General features: G+C 44.7%; 2 protein-coding genes across 3 annotated transcripts; one reads left to right on the top strand and one right to left on the bottom strand.

Annotated features, from left to right (window-relative positions):
* The first annotated feature begins 1,436 nt into the window (after positions 1 to 1,436).
* LOC135528296 (CDK5 and ABL1 enzyme substrate 2-like) lies at positions 1,437 to 15,620 on the top strand. 2 transcript variants are annotated; one of them, XM_064957278.1, is made up of 9 exons: positions 1,437 to 1,986; positions 2,881 to 2,976; positions 9,356 to 9,433; positions 9,568 to 9,673; positions 9,753 to 9,924; positions 10,081 to 10,178; positions 12,316 to 12,422; positions 12,603 to 12,807; positions 12,947 to 15,620. In XM_064957278.1, the coding sequence occupies exons 1-9, from the start codon at positions 1,442 to 1,444 to the stop codon at positions 13,085 to 13,087; spliced, it is 1,548 nt and encodes a 515-aa protein (XP_064813350.1). In that variant the 5' UTR covers positions 1,437 to 1,441; the 3' UTR covers positions 13,088 to 15,620. The 2 variants fall into 2 exon arrangements, with proteins under 2 accessions (XP_064813350.1, XP_064813351.1); XM_064957279.1 differs by lacking the exon at positions 9,356 to 9,433.
* On the bottom strand, positions 15,057 to 19,094 carry LOC135528297 (proteasomal ubiquitin receptor ADRM1-like). Its single transcript, XM_064957280.1, has 10 exons — positions 19,011 to 19,094; positions 18,535 to 18,750; positions 18,278 to 18,394; positions 17,969 to 18,092; positions 17,692 to 17,778; positions 17,441 to 17,519; positions 17,030 to 17,274; positions 16,661 to 16,818; positions 16,340 to 16,442; positions 15,057 to 16,115 (listed from the first exon to the last, which is right to left on the bottom strand). The coding sequence occupies exons 2-10, from the start codon at positions 18,739 to 18,741 to the stop codon at positions 16,018 to 16,020; spliced, it is 1,218 nt and encodes a 405-aa protein (XP_064813352.1). The 5' UTR covers positions 18,742 to 18,750; positions 19,011 to 19,094; the 3' UTR covers positions 15,057 to 16,017.
* Positions 19,095 to 22,813: the final 3,719 nt, after the last annotated feature.

Here is a 22,813-nt window from a genome sequence, read left to right as displayed (position 1 = left end):
ATACATACATGTACAGTACATGTGGGAACTGGAAATCCATCTTTTAGGTCAGTTAAATACAGTTATCAAACTACTGTAGAATGGTTTAAATGCGAATCATACAATTAGACAGACGGACAGAGACAGATGGAGAGAGAGACCGAGGGAATCATTCTACTAAAGTGACAGATTGTTCTGATTAGATTGCCCAGTGATAAACAGCTAAATCCTGTCTCATGTAGCAGTGGATCAGTGGATTATGAAACACTACTCTGTTGGCTGCTGGCACCTGAGTCCAGCCAGAGGTCATTGGGCCAGGTGGGGCTATGTCCACAAAATTATTTATCATCACTTTCAACAGAAAACACTTCACTGCCCAGCCACTCTTATCTCATATAGGGGCACAATATTGAAAATCTGCAGCACAATGTAATTCAATATAAATGATCACCGACCTTCTCAATGTAGTTGGATGTTATAAATAAGATCCATATTACTTACCATGAAGTGCACCGATTGGTGAAATTAAATGAGTAAATAGGACCCTAATAATTTATGTAAAGATATATTGGTTAAGATTTCCAAAGATGTCCAAAGTTTTGCTGAATAAATGCATAGGGTCTAATGTATAACAATACCGTGGCTATGCCTATGATGTATCTATCCGTTGTACCTACAGTATGTATCTCTATCCATTGTAACAATGTATCTACCAGTTGTTACAAATTCCTCTCTAGCATCTGTAGCTTAGTTGGAAAAGCATTGCTTTGGCTGCCAGGATAGTTTGTTTATCCACATGCATAAAACATATGCACACAGGACATAGGTCGCTTTAGATTTTTTTTAAAGTGTCTGCTAAATGGCACATATACACTGAGTGGACAAAACATTAAAGACACCTGCTCTCTCCATGACAGACTGACCAGGTGAAAGCTATGACCCCTTATTGATATCACTTAAATCTGCCTTAATCAGTGTAGATGAAGGGAGGAGGCAGGTTAAAGAATGATTGTTAAGCCTTGGACAATTGAGAAATGGATTGTGTGTGTGTGCGATTCAGAGAGTGAATGGGCAAGAAACATATTGAAGTGCGTTTGAACAGGGTTGTGTCAATAACTGCAACGCTTTCCCTTGTGTATCAAGAATGGTCCACCACCCAAAGGACATCCAGCCAACTTGACACAACTGTGGGAAGTATTGGAGTCAAAATGGGACAGCATCCATGTGGAACGCTTTCGACACCTTGTTGAGTACATGCCCCGACAAATTGAGGCTGTTCTGAGGACAAAAGGTGTTCCTAATGTTTGGTATACTCAGTGTACATCTCACAGCCAATCCGCTAGAACGAACTTATTTACATAATGATACGTCCGAACCAATCATCTTATGGTGGGTGTGGAGTTGTCCTCTCGCCGGCTAAATTCGTTCCTCAATGCGCACAATCAATCATTATTGTACTAGAATGGCGACTGCAGCGTGCGGTCGTCAGTGTAAAACAGGCGGTAATACTGCCAAATCACAAAAAGAACACCTGCGAAAAGGTAAAGACTCACAACGGAGACAGGCGGCTCTTTCTTTCCTGAACAACATATCTCTAGACGGACGGCCTTTATATCATCTCAGCAATGGAAACCTCGGTCAAAGGGACGCCGCCGAGCTCCGAAGTCGAGACGCCGCCGGGGCACAGGCTATTGGACACACACAATTTTCACCGTGCACCTACGGAACCTTCCCCCATGTATCACCCTACTTGGCCGGTGGCGCTGCTACTACTGTGGCGGGGATTGGGGGACTGAGCCCAGTCCTACCTAATTTGGGTATGTCTACAGACACTGGCGCAAGTGTTGCTGTGGGGTGCCGTGAGGTGTTGTTTGAGGGTGTAGACACCATAGTACCCCCAGATACCCCCCTGTCCCCCATTTCTGGACCTCAGACCTTCAATTCAATTGCCAAATCGCCATCTGTGCTCCAGACTCTGAATTCCGTGCCGGGGGATACACGTCAAAGGTGGGACATATTATCTAGATACACACTTTATTTTAGGGTGGTTAACAATCAGGGATCTGTCATGATGACCATCCGTTGGGACTGTAGGTGTAACTAACTGCTTTTGTATTCATTGTAACAAACATGGGCTGTTTCAACGTTTGACAGAATAGGCCTGACTTATAAAGGTGTTCTTACTTCCGCATACTGCCAACAGGTACTTTCATTACAGAAATCAATGGTTATTCAAATGGGAACAGTTGACTAGACCCACCTTCGAAATTGTCGTTTAAAAAAGCAACGTTTTTCTCAAGGCAATAATATTATGATTATATATTTTTACATTGTCAGCTGCCCCATTGAGAAAATCGTATCTGCCCGTCAGGGTCTGATAACAACAACAACCTTGCAGGCAGCTAGCTACCTGTGCTGCACAATATATCCCTAAGTAAAACTAAAAGCTCATCCAATTATTTGATGTAGTTCTTACATATGTTGTTTATTGGGTATCTTATTTTAACCAAATGATCTACTGTTTGTGTAAGTGAACATTACAATAATTGTCCGACATTGTCCTGTGTTTTCATCTCTCCCTCGCCCACCCCACATCTTTCTATTCTTCTCTCTGATCATCTTTAAAAAAAAAAAGAGAATTACTTCAATTCCCTGTCAGATAAGATTGTGATTTTGGCATTGTTATTCAAATATGTGATGTGAAGAAATCTACAAGATCTTTATTTATTATTTCAAGAACATTGTTAATTTCCCTCATGTACAGACTGAGTCTACTTCCATATTCTACAACTCACTGAGAAATGATATGGTACTGCTTGCTATCTGTTGGTCCAGACATTAGACATGATTAATGTTGATGTTTTTCATTGACAACTCTTTTGGGGTATTCCATTGTCGTAGATCACGGAATCATTCGGGCTCTCCAGGACCCGCAAGGGTGGCCAAGAAGGTCCACTTTATCAAGAGTATGAGGCAATATGACACACGAGGCAGCAGGTGAGTTAAAGTAGTAAATGAGAATGCAGAAGATGTTGAGCAAACCATGTATTCTAATGAAACTGACAACCAAAACATAGCACTTTCTTCTGTGGGATCAAGGAAGGCATTCTAAATGGTATTTTTGTGTACTCCATAGCATACAGTAAATGAGTTACAATGAATTGATAATTGTAATGTCTAGAAAAGAGGGAAGAAGATTGCAAAGGCCTTAAGTTTTTTTTCCATGAAGTAACTTCACAGCCGGTTCCATATTAAGCCTGGTTGCAATGAAACGCATACATTTGGCTTTTAACTAAGAGACCTGCTGGAACTTAGACCGCTCACTTAGCTAGACCCCTAAATGAGTAACAGCAGGACTGTGTGAATTGAATCACCCTGGGAAACAAATCAAGACACCAAAGAGCTGTCCTGTGGAAATAGAACCCTCTCTGGCAATAACAGTAAAACACCCCTTATGTAAGATGGGACTGAAATATCATGCTCAGGCTGCACCCAGCCTATTCTATCTCCGTTGAACTTTGTCTCTTACTCAATGTGTTTTCGTGAGTGAGTATAGGGCTGCAGCTGTTAGGTTGTCTTTTAGAAAGAAAAGTTTCCCTGGGGACATGCATATAAGACACGCATCTAATCTGTTTCAACAAGGCAAACAACACAGTTTTAGAACCCCGCTCTTTTCACCCTACCTGAAGATGACTTAATCATAGACAATATCACACCCATAGTCTCATGTGTATCATGTGTCAAATGCAAATACAGTATCGCATGTTGCTGACTCTTTGTAAGATCGTTTAGCAATAACCAGAGCCTTGTATTTAGAGTTGGTACACTGAGGTTTCTGCATTATGTGACCATTTTTATGACACTGCAGCCATTGTTAGCGCCCCACAAACAGCCTCAATTTGTCGGGGCATGGACTACAAGGTGTTGAAAGCGTTCCACAGGGATGCTGGCTCATGTTGACTCCAATGCCTCCCACACACGGGAAACTGTTGATTGTGAAAGATCCAGCCGCGTTGCAGTTCTTGACACAAACCGGTGCGCCTGGCACCTACTACCATACCCCATTCAAAGGCACTTAAATCTTTTGCCTTGCCCATTCGCCCTCTGAATGGCACACATACACAATCCATGTCTCAATTGTCTCAAAGCTTAAAAATCCTTCTTTAACCGGTCTCCTCCCCTTCACCTACGCTGGTTTGATGTGGATTTTACAAGTGACATTAATGAGGTAGTGCCTTTCACCTGGATTCACCTTAGTTCGTCTATATTATGGAACAAGCAGGTGTTCCTAATGTTTTGTACACATGGTCATGTCTAAAATGATCATTATAGTGCATTTACATGACACTTCAAAATGATATGGAGCCATGTTAGTGCTCCATTTTCATGGGGAAATATTTAAATAATACTATGTAACTGAATGTCTAGAATTGGGCCACCTTTTAGAATGTTTTATATTGTTCCAACTCTTTAATATATGCCTCTGGCAAAAACCAGTTTCCCAACGTTTCTGTCTTGTCTTTGCTTATAAATGTGTATTTAGTCTATACAGAGCATTGGAAGAACTGTAAAACCACTGGAGTGGATGAGAAAGGGGATTTAAAAAGTGTTTGTATTTCCCCCTTGGTGAGATAAGCTTCTCTTATCCAAGGTCTGGCCTGAGCTTTAGCTACAAGGCTGAAATCCCAAAGGAGAGGCTGCTGGGCTGGCTGGCGTTGTATGTTATTGACTGGTGTGTTGTGAGGACTGTCTCCTTTAGCGTCTGTGTGTAGATTTAGGCTGTCTATAGATAGGCCTAAGTGCTATGGCTGGATGTTTACAGCTGCTTTGAGCTTACTCTGTAAACTGTCAGCAGATTTATACTGCACTGGTTGCGTACACGTTTTGTAGTTTCTCACTCAAATGTCTACTCCTTGTGCTGAGGTTGACTGGCTGAAGTAGCTTTGTTGGCTGACGCGGTTTACAGTATACCATGTTTTTGTCCTGGTGATGTACATTATATTTTAGTCATTTAGCAGACGCTCTTATCCGGAGCGACTTACAGTTAGTACATTCAACATAAGATGGCGAGGTGGGACAATCACATCACAGTCATAGTAAGCACATTTTTCCTCAAATACATGGCCAAAAGTATGTGGACACCTGCATTTCGAACATCTCATTCCAAAATCATGGTTATTAATATGGAGTTGGTCCCCTTTTTGCTGCTATAACAGCGTCCACTCTTCTGGGAAGGCTTTCCACTAGATGTTGGAACATTGCTGTGGGAACTTGCTTTCATTTAGCCATGAGCATTAGTGAGGTCGGGCACTGATGTTGGGCGATTAGGCCTGGCTTGCAGTCAGTGTTCTAATTCATCCCAAAGGTATTCGATGGGGTTGAGGTCAGGGCTCTGTGCAGGCCAGTCAAGTTCTTCCACATGATCTCACAAGACATTTCTGTATGGACCTCGCTTTGTGCATAGGGGCATTGTCATGCTGAAAAAGGAAAGGGCCTTCCCCAAACTGTTGCCACAGTTGGAAACACAGAATTGTCTAGAATGTCATTGTATGCTGTAGCAATATTTCCCTTAACTGGAACTCAGGGGCCTAGCCCAAACCATGAGAAACAGCCTCAGACTATTATTTTTCCCATCCACCAAACTTTACAGTTGGCACTATGCATTCAGGCAGGTAGTGTTTTCATGACATCCACCAAATCCAGATTCGTCTGTTGGACTGCCAGATGGTGAAGCGTGATTCATCACTCCAGAGAATGAGTTTCCACTGCTTCAGAGTCCAACGGCAGAGAGCTTTACACCCCTCCAGCCGAACTCTTGGCATTGCGCATGGAGATCTGAAGCTCCCGACGAACAGTTATTGTGCTGACGTTGCTTCAAGAGGCAGTTTGGAACTCTGTAGTGAGTGTTGTAACCGAGGACAGACTATTTTTTTTTTTTTTACGCGGTTCAGCACCCGTTCTGTGAGCTTGTGTGGCCTACCGCTTTGCGGCTGAGCCATTGTTACTCCGAGACATTTCCACTTCACAATGAGAAGAGCACTTACAATTGACCGGGTCAGCTCTAGGAGGGCAGAACTTTGATGAATTGACTTGTTGGAAAGGTGGCATCCTGTGACTGTGCCACGTTGTAAGTCACTTCAGTAAGGCTATTCTACTGCTGTTTGTCTTTGAAGATTCCAAATCCAATAATTTGAAAGGATGTCCACATACTTTTGGCCTTGTGTAGCTATCAACAAAGTCTGAGCTAGTAAGAGGGAAAAGAGTCAAGTGTGATTGTTTTTACATTTTTTGGGGAGGTGCTGTGAGATTATTTAACATGTTTTTGGAAGATGGGACTTTGCTGTCCTAGCTTCATTTACATCTTAGTCATTACGCAGATGCTCTTCTCCAGCGCGACTTTCAGGAGTAATTAGGGTAAAGTGTCTTGCTCAAGGTCACATCGACAGATTTTTCACCTAGTCGGCTTGGGGATTCGAACCAGCAACTTTTTGGTTACTGGCCCAATGCTCTTAACTGCTAGGCTACCTGCCGCCCACAAAATGGTGCCCTTTAGTGCACTGTTTTTTTACAGGGGCCAGAGAACAGGGTGCCCTTTACTGACTAGGACTTTATTCCTTCCCTGAACTCTGGGCCTCCATGGCCTTCTGCATCTTCTCAATCATCCACCCGGGAACCGTAAAAGGCTTCAATTCAACTGGGGTCATTTTCAGGTCATGACAATGTTTGTAATCGTTACTCAGAGACAGGTCCTGGACATACTCTTCAATAAGGAGATGGGCCATCTTTCCACCTGTGGCTCTCGTATGCTTGTCTCTCTGCCAACCGGTGTTTGTCCTGGGCGCCTGAGGGTTCATGGTGTCGAAGGCAGCAGATAGATCTAGGAGGATGAGAACAGAGGAGAGAGTCAGCTTTGGCAGTGCTGTGAACCTTCGTGACACAATGCTCATCTGTCAGTCTGGTTAAGTGACCCGTCTTGAAGCCTGACTTTTCAGGGTCAAGAAGATTGTTCTGAGCGAGATAGTTGGTCAGAGACAGCACGCTCAAGTGTTTGGGAAAGAAAAGAAAAGGCATACTGGTCTTTTTTTTTTTTTTTTTTTACATCACAGGGGTCAAGTGTTGGTTTCTTGAGGAGGGGAGCGACTCTGGCAATTTTGAAGTCTGAGGGGATGCAGCCAGTGGTCGGGGATGGGGTAGTGGTCAGGGATGAGGAATGGAAGGAGGGGATGCAGCCAGTTGTCAGGGGTGAGGAGGGGATGGGGTAGTGGTCAGGGATGAGGAATGGGAGGAGGGATACAGCCAGTGGTCAGGGGTGAGGAGGGGATGGGGTAGTGGTCAGGGATGAGGAATGGGAGGAGGGATACAGCCAGTGGTCGGGGATGGGGTAGTGGTCAGGGATGAGGAATGGGAGGAGGGATACAGCCAGTGGTCGGGGATGGGGTAGTGGTCAGGGATGAGGAATGGAAGGAGGGGATGCAGCCAGTGGTCAGGGGTGATGAGGGGATGGGGTAGTGGTCAGGGGTGAGGAGGGGATGCAGCCAGTGGTCGGGGATGAGGTAGTGGTCAGGGATGAGGAATGGAAGGAGGGGATGCAGCCAGTGGTCAGGGGTGAGGAGGGGATGGGGTAGTGGTCAGGGATGAGGAATGGGAGGAGGGATACAGCCAGTGGTCAGGGGTGAGGAGGGGATGGGGTAGTGGTCAGGGATGAGGAATGGGAGGAGGGATACAGCCAGTGGTCGGGGATGGGGTAGTGGTCAGGGATGAGGAATGGAAGGAGGGGATGCAGCCAGTGGTCAGGGGTGATGATGGGGTAGTGGTCAGGGGTGAGGGGATGCAGCCAGTGGTCGGGGATGGGGTAGTGGTCAGGGATGAGGAATGGAAGGAGGGGATGCAGTCAGGGGTGAGGAGGGGATGGGGTAGTGGTCAGGGATGAGGAATGGGAGGAGGGATACAGCCAGTGGTCGGGGATGGGGTAGTGGTCAGGGATGAGGAATGGAAGGAGGGGATGCAGCCAGTGGTCAGGGGTGATGAGGGGATGGGGTAGTGGTCAGGGGTGAGGGGATGCAGCCAGTGGTCAGGGGTGAGGAGGGGATGGGGTAGTGGTCAGGGATGGGGTAGTGGTCAGGGATGAGGAATGGGAGGAGGGGATGCAGCCAGTGGTCAGGGGTGTGGATGGGGTAGTGGTCAGGGGTGAGGAGGGGATGGGGTAGTGGTCAGGGATGAGGAATGGGAGGAGGGATACAGCCAGTGGTCGGGGATGGGGTAGTGGTCAGGGATGAGGAGGGGATGCAGCCAGTGGTGAGGAGGGGATGGGGTAGTGGTCAGGGATGAGGAATGGGAGGAGGGATACAGCCAGTGATCAGGGGTGAGGGGATGGGGTAGTGGTCAGGGATGAGGAATGGAAGGAGGGGATGCAGCCAGTGGTCAGGGGTGAGGAGGGGATGGGGTAGTGGTCAGGGATGAGAAATGGAAGGAGGGGATGCAGCCAGTGGTCAGGGGTGAGGAGGGGATGGGGTAGTGCGGCAGGTTGTCTGGCGGCCGGACCTCACTAGTCGCAGGATTTCATCTGGAGAGAGGGGAGATAGAGGTCCAGGCATAGGGTAGTTCTGTGTAAGTGAGACCGGTGGACTCAATAGGCTGAGTTAATGAGGAGTGGATGTTGTCAACTTTCTTTTCAAAGTGTTTGACAAAGTTGTCCTCAGAGAGGGTTGAGGATTAACGAGGGAGGAGAAGGTGGAAAAGATTTTCCTGGGGTTGGAGGCAAAAGCTTGAAATTTATAGTGGTAGAAAGTGGCTTTAGCAGCAGATACAGAGGAAGAGAAGGTGGAGAGGAGAGAGTGAAAGGATGATAGGTCCTCTGTAAGTTTTCACTCAGCTGCCCACAGCCCTGTTCTGTAAACTCACAATGAGTCACTCAGTCACGGAGCAGTAGGGGAGGGTCGAGCCGGCCGGGAGGAAAGGGGACAGTGCAAGTCATAGGATGTGGAAAGGGAGGAGAGGCAGAACCAGGGGACTGAAGGAGAAGGATTTAGCAGAAGGGAGATATGAGAGAGAGTAGTGAGGGAGAGAGAGCACAACGATTGCAATGGCCACATGATTATCTGAGTAGGGGCTGAGTTGCTAGGGTTGGGGGAACATGAGACAGAAGCGGAAACCGTAGTGATCAGAGACCTGGAGGGGGGGGGGGGGTTGCCTTGAGATTAGTAGGCGAACAGCCTCTAGTAAAGATGAGGTCAAGCGTATTGCCTGCCTTGTGTATTTATTGTACTAATAAGTGCAGTACTCATGCTGTAGATGGCTGTAGTGTGACTGTGGCTGTTTCTGTAGCCTGACACTGCATATGTTTTGTGTGCCTGTACTTGCTATCTATGTCCTGCAGGATTATGCTGATTTGTGCCAAGCGGTCTCTATGTGCTGCTTTCTCAGTGCTGCCCTATGGAGAATGTATTCACCTCAGGTACAAACACACAACCCCAACCAACTACAGGTGTCATGTATCGCCCTCAGGAAAGGAGTTGTTATAATGATCTCAGGCTTTAACGTGGAGCTGCATGATGGTGACATGAGTAGTTTCTCTTCCTGCCCACCCAGTGACCCAAAGCTGGATGCTCAGAGACAACGGCTGTCCTCTGGGGTTGGCTCTGACCTGTTCCCTGGCCTGGAGGGCCTTGGGGTGGAGCTAGGGGCATATGGAAAGGTAAGGTTGAACTGGAGAGTGTGATTACGTACTATCTGTCTGTGCTTAGTGTTAGTTAACATGTATATTTCCTCTTCAGACGGTATCGTACGCCCGATTCCTTTTCCCAACTCATGCCCTGGTGAGGTCGAAGAGCAGTGGACCACTAGAGCCCAGCACAGCACAGACACCCCTATCCCGTTACCGAGGCAACGGCCAGAAGAACTACACCAACCCGTCTGGACTCAACAGCACCATAGGACAGGACCCGAGTACGCTCCACTTCACTAGAATAGAGGCTTACATGCTCTCTCTCTCTCTCTCTCTCTCGCTCTCTCTCTCCTCTGGCAAATAGTTTTTGCAATCATTACTGTGTGTGTGTGTGTGTGTGTGTGTGTTCTCATTTGATTTAATCCCCTTTTTTACAGGTATAGAAGACCTGGCAGACTATGATCCCTACCTACTCAGTGACCCTCAGTGGCCTTGCGGGAGACACAAGAGAGTTCTTATATTTGCATCTTATATGGTAAGCGTTCATGTGAAATTATACATGCAACACATGACTTTGACTAGACAATACATCACAAGACACACTGACAGTCCAGAATGCTCTTATTTTGTACAGTAGCACCATTATAAACTAAAACAATAAAGCAATTTTATGACTAGTAAACTTCACTGCACATTATAAAAATGACATATTATATCATGGCATTGTTGAGTAATTGTTTCTGATTGGCTTGAAGGGCATTCTAGAGCATGCATTATTTCCCGATAACACATGGTACAATGAAGTGGCTATAGTTCTATGTTAGAACTGCTTTTAAAAGCGAAAGTCGACTTGAAAACATTCATTGGCATTGTTGCATTTGATCTTCATAATAGCAAGCTAGAACTGATGGTTTGGTTAGCTAAACTACCATGTCTCGTTGGTAACCAAGGCAACTACTGTCAACTTGCTAGCTACTTCAGTGGATGTTGAACACATTACTACCTGCAAATGAAAACATTTCTAGGGGTAAATTATAGCCATGGTATAAAAGGGATAATCAACTCGGGGCTCTACGCGTTCTCTGGAAAATAATGCAACTCCGTGGAAGGACAGTTCCACCTTCCATGTCGATCATTATTTTCCAGAGAACACACAGCCCCTCGTAGATGATGGAATCTCTTACATGGAATCTCTATAAATAGGATGAAAGCAATGTTCTCATATTTATCATTCAGCAGGGTGGCTAGGAAAAACTCCCTAGAAAGTCAGGAACCTAGGAAGAAACCTAGAGAGGAACCAGGCTCTGAGGGGTGACCAGTCTTCTCCTGGTTGTGCTGGGATGAGATTCTAACAGTACATGGCCAAGATGTTCATATATGACCAGCAGGGTCAAATCATAATCATCAGTCATTGTAGAGGGTGCAACAGGTCAGCACCTCAGGCGTAAATGTCAGTTGGCTTTTCATAGCCGAGCGTTTAGAGTTAGACAGCAAGTGCGGTAGAGAGAGAGAGAGTCGAAAACAGCAGTTCCGGGACAAGGTAGCACGTCTGGTGAACAGGTCAGAGTTCCATAGCTGCAGGCAGAACAGTTGAAACTGGAGCAGCAGCACAACCAGGTGGACTGGGGACAGCAAGGAGTCATCTGGCCAGGTAGTCCTGAGGCAAGGTCCCAGGGCTCAGGTCTTCCGGAGAGGGTGAGAGAGAATTGGAGGGAGCATACTTAAATTCACACAGGACACTGGATAAGACACGAGAAATACTCCAGATATAAGACTGACCCTAGTCACCCGACACAAACTATTGCAGCGTAAATACTGGAGACTGAGACAGGACGGGTCGGGAGACACTGTGGCCCTGTCTGGCGATATCCCCAAACAGGGCCAACCAGACAGGATATAACCCCACCCACAATACCAAATTATAGCCCTCACACCACTAGAGGGATATTTTCAAACCACCAATTTACTATCCTGAGACATGGTTGACTATAGCCCACAAAGATCTCTCCCACGGCACAAACCCTAGGGGGGCGCCAACCCGGACAGGACGATCACGTCAGTGACTCAGCCCACTCAAGTGACGCACCCCTCCTAGGGACGGCATGGAAGAGCACCCGTGACTCAGCCCCCGTAATAGGGTTAGCGACAGAAAATGCCGGTGGAGAGCAGGGAACCGGCCAGGCAGAGACGGCAAGGGCAGTTCGTCACTCCAGTGCCTTTCCGTTCACCTTCACACCCCTGGGCCAGACTACACTCAATCATAGGACCTACTGAAGAGATGAGTCTTCAATAAAGACTTAAAGGTCGAGACCGAGTCTGCGCTTTCACATGGATAATCAGACTATTCCATAAAAATGGAGCGCCATAGGAGAAAGCCCTGCCTCCAGCTGTTTGCTTAGAAATTCTAGGGACAATAAGGAGGCCTGCGTCTTGTGACCGTAGCCTATGTGTAGGTATGTACGGCAGGACCAAATCGGAGAGATAGGTAGGAGCAAGCCCATGTAATGCTTTGTAGGTTAGTAGTAAAACCTTAATCAGCCCTGGCCTTAACAGGAAGCCAGTGTAGAGATGCTAGCACTGGAGTAATATACAATTGTGGGGTTCTCGTCGAGATTCTAACAGCTGTGTTTAGCAGTAACTGAAGTTTATTTATCTTGTTCAATGTCTTCCAGACGACTGTTATTGAGTACGTGAAGCCGTCGGACCTGAAAAAAGACATGAATGAGACGTTCAAGGAGAAGTTCCCCCATATCAAACTGACCCTCAGCAAGATAAGAAGGTGCAGACATGAACACAGATGTAACAAGTCAACACATTATTTTCTTTTAAATCCACTGTCTAAATCTATGTCTGAAACTCCCCTTTTGTGTCTTTGTCTCCAAACCATGCATTTACAGGTGCGAATCCTGCCTACCATGAACACCCATGTGTAACCAATAACCTCTCTCCTGTTTGACAGCCTGAAGCGGGACATGCGTGCGGTGGGAGAGGAGTGCAGTCTGCAGCCAGTCACGGTGGCCATGGCCTTTGTTTACTTTGAGAAGCTGGTGCTGCAGGGCCGCCTGAACAAGCAAAACAGGAAGCTGGTGTCTGCTGCTTGCGTCCTGCTGGCAGCCAAGATCAGCAGTGATCTGAAGAAGCAGGAGGTTCGACAGCTGATTGACGTGAGTGATGTAAATTCTTACATGTACATTTTCTCACAGGATAACTTAAGTTTGTTTTCTATGAATTGTTAGTGATCATAGTTTGATTCTTAACCATCTTAACACTACAACCCCCCCCCCTCCGTCCATGGTTGAGCAGAAGCTGGAGGAGCGTTTTCGTATAAACCGGCGGGAGTTGATTCCATTGGAGTTCCCTGTCCTGGTTGCCTTGGAGATGGGGCTCTACCTCCCTGACAGCAAGGTCATGCCGCACTACCGCAGGCTGGTGCAGCAGGGCTAGGCTGGAGCCTGGAGGTGGCCTGAATCACTGGCCTGGGTCCAGTTTGGATATTTAAGTCCTGATGATATTGATTGGAAATGCTGATCCTGGATCATCACCTGGAGGGAGGCATTGTCTTCCCTATAATATGTTTAGGTGTAGTAGACATGTCCCTTATTCAAATTGGGGGGGGGGGGAGTTTGGTGCTCAATATTTATTTTGAATTTTTCTTTATCGCGATATGAAGGATTAAGAGTGTTTTCCGCAAAGATATTGGGACTGATTTTTCTTATTGCGTTCGCTTGTACCGAACTTCTTTCTGTGGTGTGTATTGCATTCTGATCAATATATATTTTTTTTAAACCATGTCTATTTGTACAAACAGTACAAGTTAACTATTTATTGAAAAATAACTCCAACTGGGTGTGGGGTAGCATCCCAATTGGGGTGTCTTTAAGTACACACAGAGAGTAGGCTTTGATGTTGATGGTTGGCCATATCGGTTTGAAATAATTTAATGTACTGTCCAAAGGTGCAGAAAAGTCATTTTTATGTGTAAATGGTGCCTGGTGTTTATTTGTCGCATACACTGATTTGCAGATGTTATCGCAGGTGCAGCAAAATGCTTGTCTCTAGCGCCAACAGTGCAGTAATGTCTAACAAAACACACACGTACAGTACCAGTCAAAAGTTTGGACACACCAACTCATTCAAAGGTTTTTCTTTTATTTGTACTATTTTCTACATTGTAGAATAATAGTGAAGATTTAAACTATGAAATAACATGTATGGAATCATATAATAACCAAAAAAGTGTTAAACAAATCAAATTATATTTGAGATTCTTCAAAGTAGCCACCTGTTAATAACAGCTTTGCACACTCTTGGCATTCTCTCAACCAGCTTCACTTTTACAATAGTCTTGAAGGAGTTCCCACATATGCTGAGGATTTGTTGGCTCCTTTTCCTACACTCTGCGGTCCAACTCATCCCAAACCAAACGTGTTATTTCATAGTTTTGATGTCTTCACTATTCTACAATTGAATGAGTAGATGTGTCAACTTTTGACTGGTACTGTTTATATAAACGCAACATGCAAAATGTTGGTCCCATGTTTCATGAACGGAAATAAAATATCCTAGGAATGTTCCTTATGCACAAAAAGCTTATTTCTCTCAAATGTTATGCACAAGCCAATTGCATGCTTCCTCAACTTGATCTCTTTGGTGTTGTGACAACTGCACATTTTTAGTGGCCTTTTATTGTCCCCAGCACAAGGTGCCCCTGTGTAATGATCATGCTCTTTAGTCAGCTTCTTGTCATGCCAAACCTGTCAGGTGGATGGATTATCTTGGTAAAGTGGAAATGCTCACTAACAGGGATGTAAACTAATTTGTGCACTAACGTTGAGAGAAGCTTTTTGTGCATATGGAAAATGACTTGTGATCTCTTATTTCATCTCATGAAACACAGGCCCACTTTACATGTGTGTGCGCACTCGCTAGCTTGTTGATATGACTATTTCTTCACTTGCTGTGAAAATGACACATCAATCATTGGTCTTAAAGTCTCAATATGATTGTTTGTGTTATTGAGAGAGGGAGTTGTGGGCTGGCCAGAGTGCCACTTTATACTATATTGTAGAAGCATCAGGCATTCCATTGTATCATTTGTTTAGAACTTGTGGTTTTGTACAGCTTGGATGTTTTTGTATTTACCTTCTTGGGTTGGCACTGTAGCTGCTTTTACCTTAATTTTGTACACTTTAAATCCACACTCACTGTGCAAACCACTGCCTATTTGCTGGCTGGAAACGTGTTGGCAGTGTCGATCTAGACCACAAATGACTTTTCTTCTGTGACGGTTGTTAAATCAAACTTCCTATCATTACTTGGTTGCTGTTCTGTCAACATCCAGGGATAGGATTTGCAATAAGTATTCTTACCCTATTGTTCAATGTGCTGGATCATCCACGAGCCAGTTGTCATATTTTTAAGTTCTCAGGAAAATCCCATTTATTTCAAAGATGTTATCAAACAAACAAAAGGAGATCTCTGGAATGAGTGCAGGTAGAAAGCAGTTATTTGTGTGTGAAATGTCCTGAAGTTACATTTATTTCGCTATTTTACAGTATTTCTCGTATTTTCATCAGTGTTGGCTCACGCCACTCAACATACAGTAAGAAGTGCCTAAAACCAGTTTAATAATGATCTGTCCTATCCAGATGTTATTCCCTTTTATTTCACTTGTCTTGTTGCTGTTGAGTGTTCTACCGCATCTGTGAAAATCATGGAAAATTGCAGACTGCTTATTGTATCTTAGTATCTGGACAGACCTGTTATGTGAATCTCATTGTGTGTGATCTTGGAGAAAACATTTTGTACAGTAACATGGAGAATTGCTCATTTCTGCTGTGGTGTGAATTGGTCTCCGTTTTGCAAATGTATGCTTACATTACCTCGTCATTTTGTTTAGAATGTGAAAATGTTGTGCTTTATGGATGGTGTCAATTTTGTAAAAGTAGTGTTAAATTATCAAATGTTTTTTTCTGACCATGTGACTGGAGTTTTTATTTTATTTGTCAGGAAGCTACCGGTCACAGATTGGCACATGCAGCTGTCATTGGTCTTACAAGTCCTAACCAGCCGCAGTAATCTGGTTCGAAAACATTTCATGTTGTGATGAATCAAGCTCTGAGGATGTACATAAATAATTTGTCATAATTGAACAGGAGAGGTTAGGAGCTCTATTGGATGTGTCGCTGAAGCGTGAGAGATTGAAGAGAGCCTTGGCTGCCTTACATGCCTTTTTCTTTTCTTTCTTATATCTCTATTCTGAGTACATGTACAGAGGTAAATGGTCCACAGCTTCAGTGCTCTGAACAACATCACCACAACCAGTAAATCATTTAAATAAAATACATTAAGTTAAACAGTACTAACAGAGGGTCCTAATCCAAACTCATATCTTCATCCTTTTTGTCTTTGGCGTCATCCTCGTGGTCAGACTTGCTGTCTGTCTCCATGGCTTTAGCAAAAGCCTCAACATCTGGAAGAGAGGAAAGTTCAATTTCACTCATGATACAAAACAACAGGAAATGACAATGATGTTATGGAAATCCTTATTAAACATTGACACTAATGTCAATGTTAAGTAGGAATGTCTGCACAGGCAGGAGACTGCATGCTTGTGTTCTCTTTAAACAATGGAACGTACAGACAAAGGCCCCTGTGTTTACGTTCATGCGTTGTACGCAGATACAGGACACTGACCTCCTTTGTTAGCTGCGTCCACAGCTTCTGTTGGCAGACCAAACTGGTTCATTAAAGGCCCCAACTGCCCCGACGCCAGGGCGCTGCTGAACAGACTCATGGCCTACAGAGAGAAAAATCCCTGCTTTACATCGTACACACAGTAGTAGACCAAATGTGTCACTCAAGCGGTAGCTAAAAGAAAAGCAACCAAGATCACGTCTATCTATACTAACCGTGTACTGAGAGAACACTGCCACACAGTCTGACAACTGATGATCTAGTGTACTCTACACAGAAAGAGAGCACTGCTCAACACACTCTGAGCAGTGTGTTATATACCTGCTGAAACTGTGGAGAGGTGAGTGTGTTGTGGAGCTCGTCGGTGCTCTGAGGCAGGGACTCTCCTGTCGGCAGAAAGGGCAGCAGCCTCTCCTGGACCTCAGCATTGGCCAGAATAGGAGCCATGATCTCAGGGGTCACAACACTGGCCAGGTCCACTGTAGCGAGAACAAACAGTCATATTTCAGACAGACACACATACGGAGGGCTAGATCATGGATCTACTGCTGCAAGGTTTTTTATTCAACTGGTAACAGCATGACTAAAGTTCCTTATTTCCCCTGTAAAATGATTCAAGAGACTCTTAATTGCTCTTTCTGTTCTAAACCGTTGTGCGCTGAGCTATAATTGACATGTTTAGTCCCTCACCTCCCTGCCCAGCTGCAGGTACGTTCATGGTTGCTAGGATACTCTGCAGGTCACTCAGCTGGATGGGCTGGGTGGGGCTGGCTGCCCCGGCTGCGATGGAGGGGGCAACCGGGATGGTGGGTGAGGCCATGGGTGACGCTGCACTGGTGGCAGATGGGGTGATGGGTGTGGTTGGCACCTGGGAGGAGCCCAGCCGGGTGGCAGCAGAGGTAGAGGTGGGGGTGACAGCAGGAGATTGAGATGGACTAAGAGGGACCAGAAAGAGAGCAATTAAATTGTAATAAATGTAGAATAAGCCATCTGTAAAAGTTGGTTAATAAGTAGTAAATGTGTAGTCTGAGCTGGAGAGAAAGTGCATAAATGTACAAAATGATTGAATGTATTAGTGAAGTGACTCTAGGCTTGTGGTACCTTGAGGAGTTGCCGGCTGCAGGACCTCCACTACTGAGCAGGCTGGCCAGGCCTGGTCCAGCCAGGGCCCCAAGACCTCCTACAGATAGACAGGTGGACATATTCAGACGCGTTGCAATGAATGACAACCCAATAAAGTCAGGTACTCCAGTCCAAAACACATTCTTAGTCAATCCAGCTGTTGTAAGCACATTGCTACGTGGGGTAAAAATATTACTGTACAGAGTACTTTGCAGACTGCCAAGACTTACCAAGACCACCTAGTCCAGTTGGTCCAATGAGCTGCATGAGCTGGTTGTGACTCATGTTACCGAGCAGACTCTGCAGTCCACCCTCACCTAGGACAGGAGGAAGAATGCAAAATGTTCAGAACGGATCAACACATCATGCACAAAGGAGAGGCTGAGTGTATTCTGAGAATGCACTGCTAAAAACAATTGCCATCTTCCTGTGTCAACATGCCACAGAACCTTTGCTCTCTGTTTGTGAGTGTGTGCACTGTGCCGTGCACCCTTCCTTAATCCTTACCCCCCAGAGCAGATAGTTCATGCCCGCTGTTGCCTCCACTGCCAAGGGCCCCAGGCATGGGAGGGTTGTTCAGATACTCATTCACTTTACGACAGTACTCCTCATCCTTTTCAGTTTTGGGCTCCTACAACAGGGAAATAGAAATAAGTGTATAACATCAGGAACTTATGTTCTCATACAATCAGCTGCTGATAACATTACCTTCCTCTACAGAGAAATATGCAAAGAAGGCAGAGTGATATGAAATAAACAAAAGAGGCAGGGGTGTGGATTACGTAACGTTAGTATCTTTAAACGGCCATTACACACCTGCATCCAGAAGAACAGCCTCTTGGAGCCAGCCTTGAACTTCAGCACAAACACTCGACCACTTGTGCACTGGTTCACTCTCTTGAACTCACAATCATCTGGGAAGATGATCAGGTCCTGAACAGGGACAACCATAATCATCACAAGGGTTAGTTAGCCATGACAACACAAAGGACAGAGAGAGAGAGAAAGAGAGAGAGGTGGTGTAAGAGAATATGGTGGTGCAGTTTCAGCACCAACAGAAAAGTGCCACTGACATCGTCCACGTTTCCAGAGGTCCGATCCTTCCAACAGAAATGAATGAGGGAGTCGTCGGTTTGCTGAACATAGACTTGTCCCTTGCGCTTGTCTGGAGTCACCGTGCTACCCTTCATGGTCATCTTCCCGGCCCGAAACTCAACCAGGAATTTGCTAGAGGAGCCGCGGGACCCCGACACCAGACTGGGAAACAGAGCTCCCGACATGATGATGATCTGGTGTTGTGCAAATAGGAGCGAGATTATGACAAACAATGACAAACGTTGGCTTGCAGTTTACAGCTAGCTAACCGTTACGATAGCCTACCGTTACTCCGTTAGCTAACGTTACCCAGTGAGTCAGCTAACGACGTTACCGAATTTAGCTACCTATGTAAACGATGGAGCAACCGAACCTTAAAATGCATTATTATCCTGAATTCAAAACGTAGCTACTCTCTTAGCTAATAGAGGCAATAAATATAACATCAACTTACATTTTACTTTGAGATCGAAGATGCGAGATGGCCTTGGAATCAGATTGCACAAGTAGCTACTAGAGACTATTAGCATTCTGCCAGCAGCACAAACGAGAACATCACGTTGTTGTGGTAATGAGGAAACCTTCAAAATAAATCCCTGCATTTCAAAACATTGCAATGAGGAACTCAATCAAAAGGTATTGAATTCTAATCAATAGCCACTTGTATTGTGCCAACAAGAAAAGCCAATGGTTAATTTATAAAAACGAATACAAAAAAATGTAAATTAAAAAACAAGACCAATGAAATATTACATTGTTGACACTGGTATGTTCAGAATGTTGGGCTGTAGATAGAAAATTGTTCTACCTATCTCAGTGGGGTGGAAAACACTCAGTTGGGTCTCTAATAACCAAATATGGTTGGTTTTTGAGGGGGATGTGTCACACGGCCTGCTGCTGGCTTTTCACACAGCCCCCCAATGAATTCCACTGTAATAGACTGCACATGGGATACATATTGGCTTGTAGAGAAAAAACGTTTCAGTAAGGTCTCTATTGACCAAATACGTGTAGTTTCTTTTGGGGGGGGGGGGGGACGACTGTGTCGTACATATCCAACAACACCGTTCTCCACCTCCACCACATAGCCCCCAATGCCATAAACTGTAATAGACTGTACATGGGACACCCTATTGAGTATTTTCCACCCTACTTTGGCTGAGACAGGTAGTAAAGTTTTTTTCTCTACCGGCCAATAAGTCTCCCACACAACGTGTATTGCATTGCAGTGAATGGAGTGGGTGGGGTAAGGAGTCCCCAACACTCTGTATTAAACCTGCTGCCCAGCACAAGAGACCAATTTAGGTTTATCAGACTGTTGAGTAGTTCCAAAAACATATATTTGTATTTTATTGAAAGTGTATTTCTTTAAATATAGCCTACACAATACCTTTCAACATACCATAACTTTCAAAAGAAATGCTGGCATAAATAATACTATGTAAAAAATAAAATGTGTCAAATTATCAATTTATTTTTTCAAATGTGGTTGCAATTATGTGAAAAACAGTTGCTAGAGTACTAAAAAAAAGTTGTTCCAAAGTTTAGCATGTCTGTCACGCCCTGGTCGTATATATTGTGTTTGTCTTCATTTATTTGGTCAGGCCAGGGTGTGACATGGGTTTATTGTGGTGTGTTTTGTCTTGGGGTTTTGTGGGGTGTTGGGTGTGTGGCTTAGTGGGGTTATCTAGCAAGGTCTATGGCTGTCTGGAGTGGTTCTCAATCAGAGGCAGGTGTTTATTGTTGTCTCTGATGGGGAACCATATTTAGGCAGCCATATTCTTTGAGTATTTCGTTGGGTGATTGTTCCTGTCTCTGTGTTTGTTGTCACCAGATAGGCTGTATAGGTTTTCACGGTCCGTTTGTTGTTATTGTATTGTTCGTGGTTTTTCATCGTCATTAAACATGTCTCAAAAATACCACGCTGCATTTTGGTCCGCTTCTCCTTCACCAGACGAGAACCGTTACAATGTCTTTGCAGGAAATCTTTATTTTGAAGAAGGACAATCTGATCGTGCTGCCAGCATAATATCCTGCTGCTAGGAGAACGTTCATCTACTAGAGCAGAAACAATCTGACAGGAGGGTGAAACAACTTTTCGGAAAACATTATTGCGATTGGCTGACTACCACCATTGCATGGCTGTGATTGGTTAGAACATGCGTCAATGTTACACCTTTAAACGACACAAAAAAAATAAAAAATTGTGCTGTTCAGCCAGATATAGAATATAGTAACTTTATTTTACTGTACATTCACATTTTCTAAACTGTATATTCGAAAGTGAAATCAAAATGACATCTTCTTTTGACATTAACAAACACAAAATTCTCAATTCTCTTCTTTGCAAATGACCAGTGTACAGTAAGAACATCACAATATAGTAGAATAAGGCGTATTTCTGGAACCTGGCGATCGTTGTGTGTAATAAATTGGCAAAAGCTCTGTACAAGTGCAGGAAAACAACAGAAACAACAGTATATGTGCCGGTACATTGACTAGGACTGACATGTATACATTTCAATCAATCAAATGTATTTATAAAGCCCTTCTTACATCAGCTGATGTCACAAAGTGTTGTACAGAAACCCAGCCTAAAACCCCAAACAGCAAGCAATGCAGGTGTAGAGGAAAAACTCCCTAGTGTTGTCTTAAGGGTAAAAAATGCTAAAAATGTGTTTACACCTATGCAGTACCCTTAGCAATAATAATAATAAACCTCTACTTAATTAAAGAAAATAATTAAGACAGGTGTGTTGTAATAGAAAATGAGTGGTGTCCACAGATTGTGCCTTGTGAAGAGGGGAAACCCAGATATTCACCAAGTTTGTGATGAATGACAGATTGTTCCTTCATGCAAAATAGATTTGGGGTTTACAATTCAATTAAGCTGCTTTATTTGAGGGGTTTAGTGAAGGCGGTTCATTTTTTACCCTTAGGACATGGGGAGTATACAGAATGTTAAGACTACACATGGCCAAAAGTATGTGGCTCGTCAAACATCTCATTCCAAAAACATGGCCATTGATATGGAGTTGGTCCCCCCTTTGCTGCTATAACGCAGTTTTAAATGAGAACTTGTTCTCAACTGGACTACCTGGTTAAATAATGGTGAAATAATAATAAGAATTATTTTAAATAACAGCCTCCACTCTTCTGGGAAGGCTTTCCACGAGATGTGGGATCATTGCTGTGGGGACTTGGTTCCATTCAGCCAAGAGCATTAGTGAGGTCGGGCACTAATGTTGGGTGATTGGGCCTGGCTCGCAGTCGGCGTTCCAATTCATCCCAAAGGCGTTCGATGTCAAGTTCTTTCACACCAATCCCGACAAACCATTGTGCACGGGGGCTTTGTTGCTACAAAGTTGAAAGCACAGAATAGTCTAGAATGTCATTATATGCTGTAGCATTAAGATTTCCCTTCACTGGAACTAAGGGGCCTAGTCCAAACCAAGAAAAACAGCCCCAGACCATTAATCCTCTACCAAACTTTACAGTTGGCACTTTGCATTCGGACAGGGAGTGTTTTCCTGGCATCCGCCAAACCCAGATTAGTCCGTCAGATTGGTAGATGGTGAAGCATGATTCATCACTCCAGAAAACGCATTTGCACTGCTCCAGAATCCAATGGGCGGCAAGCTTTACAACAATCCAGCCGACACTTGGCATTGCGCATGGTGATCTTAGGCTCGTGCGGCTGCTCGGCCATGGTCACCCATTTCTTGAAGCTCCCGACGAACAGTTATTGTGCTGACATTGCTTCCAGAGGCAGTTTGGAACTTGGTAGTGAGTGTTACAACCAAGCACAGATGCGCTTCAGCACAAGGCAGTACCGTTTTGTGAGCTTGTGTGGCCCACCACTTTGAGGCTGAGCCATTGTTCCTCCTAGAAGTTTCCACTTCATAATAACAGCACTTACAGTTGACCGGGGCAGCTCAAGCAGGGCAGAAGTCTAACGAATGACGGTGCCACGTTGAGTCACTGAGCTCTTCAGTAAGGCCATTCTACTGCCAATGTTTGTCTACTGAGATTGCATGGCTGTGTGCTCAATTTTATACAACTGTCAGCAACGGGTGTGGCTGAAACAGCCGAATCCACTAATTTGAAGTGGTGTCCATCTACTTTTGTACGTATATACAGTATATGTAACCAGACCTTTGAGTGTTCCACTGTGCACCATAACCCTGACAGCTAATTAATGATACCTATCAATATCTGAGGGGATACACTGTTACAAACATGCCAAATGTAGCCTAC

This window comes from Oncorhynchus masou, chromosome 33 (genome assembly GCF_036934945.1).
Source record: "Oncorhynchus masou masou isolate Uvic2021 chromosome 33, UVic_Omas_1.1, whole genome shotgun sequence".
In the NCBI taxonomy this organism is placed as follows: domain Eukaryota; kingdom Metazoa; phylum Chordata; class Actinopteri; order Salmoniformes; family Salmonidae; genus Oncorhynchus; species Oncorhynchus masou.
The sequence above is the reverse complement of the archived record's forward strand: the minus strand, read 5'-3'. Positions and strand labels throughout refer to the sequence as shown.